Source organism: Carlito syrichta, unplaced genomic scaffold (assembly GCF_000164805.1).
Source record: "Carlito syrichta isolate Samal-C Ts95f unplaced genomic scaffold, Tarsius_syrichta-2.0.1 Scaffold315614, whole genome shotgun sequence".
NCBI lineage: Eukaryota > Metazoa > Chordata > Mammalia > Primates > Tarsiidae > Carlito > Carlito syrichta.
Window position 1 is genome coordinate 441,362 of NW_007259710.1, and position 3,392 is coordinate 444,753.

The 3,392-nt window shown below is 36.8% G+C and overlaps 1 protein-coding gene across 1 annotated transcript; it reads right to left on the bottom strand.

Moving 5' to 3' along the window:
- Positions 1-1,275: 1,275 nt before the first annotated feature.
- Positions 1,276-2,621, bottom strand: PDIK1L (PDLIM1 interacting kinase 1 like). Its single transcript, XM_008073057.2, has one exon. It carries the CDS (start codon positions 2,529-2,531, stop codon positions 1,860-1,862), a length of 672 nt encoding a protein of 223 aa, XP_008071248.1. The 5' UTR covers positions 2,532-2,621; the 3' UTR covers positions 1,276-1,859.
- Between the last annotated feature and the right edge of the window lie 771 nt (positions 2,622-3,392).

A 3,392-nucleotide genomic window follows, 5' to 3' on the forward strand; every position in this document is an offset into this window, starting at 1 on the left:
CTTACTCCCAGTAACTCAATTCCCTTGGACAGATCTGTGTTAAACTAATTTGGTGATCCAGAAGGTAAATTACCATGAGGTTCTAGTATATTTCCATCTCTAATTTCCAAAATAATTTTTAAAAGTGATGTTAACAGTGTATGATTTTTCTTTTAAGTGGCTTTATTTCAATAAAATCTTTTAGTTTAAATTTTAAGCTTCCAAATCAAGTAACACACTTCAGAAATTTTACAATTTTTTGTGATGTTTTATCTTCTAATTCCTCTGAACACATTTTAATAGGGGAAAAATTATGATAGCAATGTTCTAAAAGTTGTGGAAGTTTAAAAAAAAAGCTGAGACTATGCAAGTTATCAATAATTTCAAGATTCTAATACTATTTTGACTTTTGACCACAGATTCTAGTGCTTTATAAAGATTAATCTAAATACAATATAAAGTCTACTCAACCTTAAAGGCTAATGTTCTGTTTTAGGAAAGCACTCTTTCCTTAGATTTTAACTATCTGCATTTACAGAAAAACAAATTGGAGACAACCATACAAAGTTAAAATCTAGCTTTAAGAGGAATAATGGCCTGTTGGTTTTGACCAAGACCATGCTAGGTGATTGTATGAAACTGATAACTTTTCTACTTGAAAAGTAGTTGATGCAACAATATTTTATCCATTTGCCACACTGTATAGGTATCATGTCCCACTTTAGAAAAAGATGATCAACATTTAAGACAACCATATCACTATATCATTACTGTCTCAAATTAGGCAAGACAAAACAGCATCAGTGCCAAAATGAAAGGAACTCCAGTGACTCAACAAGAGACCACATCAGGGCAGGCAATGTAAGGATGGCGCTCATTTGGTTTCTTCAATTTTAGGCTGAGGCTTAGACAAAGTCTTGAAACCAAAAATTAATATATCAAGTATTACAGTTCATATATAGCAAAATTTTCACAAACAGAAGAATCTTGTGTTCAGGTCTATATCAGATTGTAGAGGCATATGTTGGCATGTCCCAATACAGTGGTTTAGTGGGTTAAATAAATGCTCGGTTATCTAAAGAATATCTGACTGAATCACCAATGTCCTGGACAACCGCTACCATATGATTGTATGAATAATTCAATTCTTGCAGCTACAGGGCACTGGAGAGCTCAAACATACTTCAGCAGCTTTGGATCGCTTAATTTCATTTATGTTCTATCCAATAATTTTAGACCCTCCAAAACGATGCCTTAAAAAAAAGCTGTATAATATTACAAAAAAACTTAATATGATTTCATTAGAGGGAGGAAGAAGAGGGAAGGTTTATTTTTCATCACTCATTTTACCAGCAAATCTCAGAAACCCAAACCTACATCAAATAATTTAAACAGAAGTGGCATTTTCTTCATATGGAATGCAAAATGCACACATTCACATACTTACATATACATAAATATATACATATATGTTTCCTTTACAAAGCTTCAAAGGTTGCATTACCAGCATGCAAACCCCTTCTTCCATGGAGATTCCTAATACTGACAAGGAATGTCTAAAATACTTAGAGACATACTTCCAAAAAAAATTGGACTCTCTTCTCTTCTTGGCTTTTAAGAGAATTTTCCTGCCAAACTTCTACCAATGACCATTTAAAAAAATGTACACCCACATAGGTAATACACATTTAAAACAAACTAATAATATGGCCAGCTTGGTTGGATTTAAGAAAAATGAGGGAAAAAAAAAATACCCCACAAAAAACCTAAACCCTTAGAAGGTGGAGTTTAGCTTTTTATATTCTTTTCAGCCACATAATGTTGCATCACTGTTAGAACAGAAGCAGCATATCATCCAAGATATTTGCAAATGATATATGTCACGTTTCCCAGCTGCTATCTTTAAATGCAATTTGTACTAATCTGAGTTCTAGTTCAAAAGCATCTGGACGATCCTGAGGGTTTGCAGCCAGCATTTCCTTAATCAGTTGTTTCATTCGCCCATTCATAGACTTTTTCTTCACAGGAATGAGAAGTTCCATTTTGGGATTTTCCAGAAGTGCCTCCCCAACAGGTACAATCTCAGTTCCTTGTTTTACATAACTCCCCAAGAGTTCCTTCTTTGTCTCTGTGTCTATGAATGTGATCCTTTCCAGCATTGCCCAGATGATAATCCCCAGAGCAAAGATATCAGCTTTTGCTGTGTAATGTCCTTCCCACACTTCAGGAGCCATGTAGAAATCTGTTCCACATGCTGTGGAAAGGAAACACTTGTTTACACTGACAGGTTCTTCTGGGTTTTGCCCAGAGGCTGAACAAACTTTACTTAGACCAAAATCAGCCACTTTTAGTGTGGGTTCCAAGTCACTGGTATCCAACCTGCTTTGAGAAATCAGGATGTTATCAGGCTTAAGATCTCGGTGGATGATCTGGTTTTTATGCAAGAAAGCCAGGGCACTGCTCAGCTGAAGCATGAAGCTGGTGTTAGTTTTACGATTCGGTTTCCTGGACAACAGATACTCATTCATATCTCCTCCGTCACAAAAATCCATCACAAACCACAAATAATAGGCGCTTCTGGGATCAAAGGCAATTTCTCCTTTTAACGAAGTCTCTACAAGCTATAGGAATAAGAAAATGGATTACAGTCATCTATTCAGTTATAGAAAAAGAATAATTAACTTGAAGATTAAGTCAGTCTCCAGTTTTAAGTGAAAACTCTATGAATATTTTATTTGGTCAGTGCTTTCATATGTGCTTTTTATTTTACACTTCAGTTTAAAATACTTCAAACTGGCCAGGCATATAACTGGTGGCCTATAATCCCAGCACTTTGGGAGGCCAAGGTGAGAGGATTGCCTGAGCCCACAGGTTCAAGACCAGGCTGGGCAACTTGAAGAGACCTCATCTCTTTAAAAAAAAAACCAAAAACTTCAAACAGTCATTTTGTCCCTAATGAATACACACCAAATCTCCAAGCCAAGAGGTAAAAATTTTTAAAAGCTATATTTTGAAAAATGTCCAGCTAGCTACATATTTTCTGCATGTGTCAATGAAGCTAAACTCTACCCATCTAGCTCATAGCTTCATTAAAAAACCAAAGTTTCAACAGTTAGACTTATGAGATTGTCAGCTGGGGTATAAACCTCAATTAGAAAATTGTATTCAGTGGCTGGGTGCGATGGTTCAAGCCTGTAATCCCAGCATTTTGGGAGGCCGAGGTGAAGGGATTGCCTGAGCCCACAGATTCGAGACCAGCCTGGGCAACTTGGGGAGCTCTCATCTCTACAATTAAAAAAAAAAAAAGAGGAAAAAAAATTGCCGGGCTCGGTGGCTCAGCCTGTAATCCCGCACTTTGGGAGGCTGAGGTGAGTGGATTGCCTGAGCCCACGCGTTCGAGACCCGCCTGGGCA

Excerpts from the sequence above, each read along its gene's own strand:
- PDIK1L (XM_008073057.2), bottom strand. The coding sequence starts at position 2,531 with ATGGATTTTTGTGACGGAGGAGATATGAATGAGTATCTGTTGTCCAGG.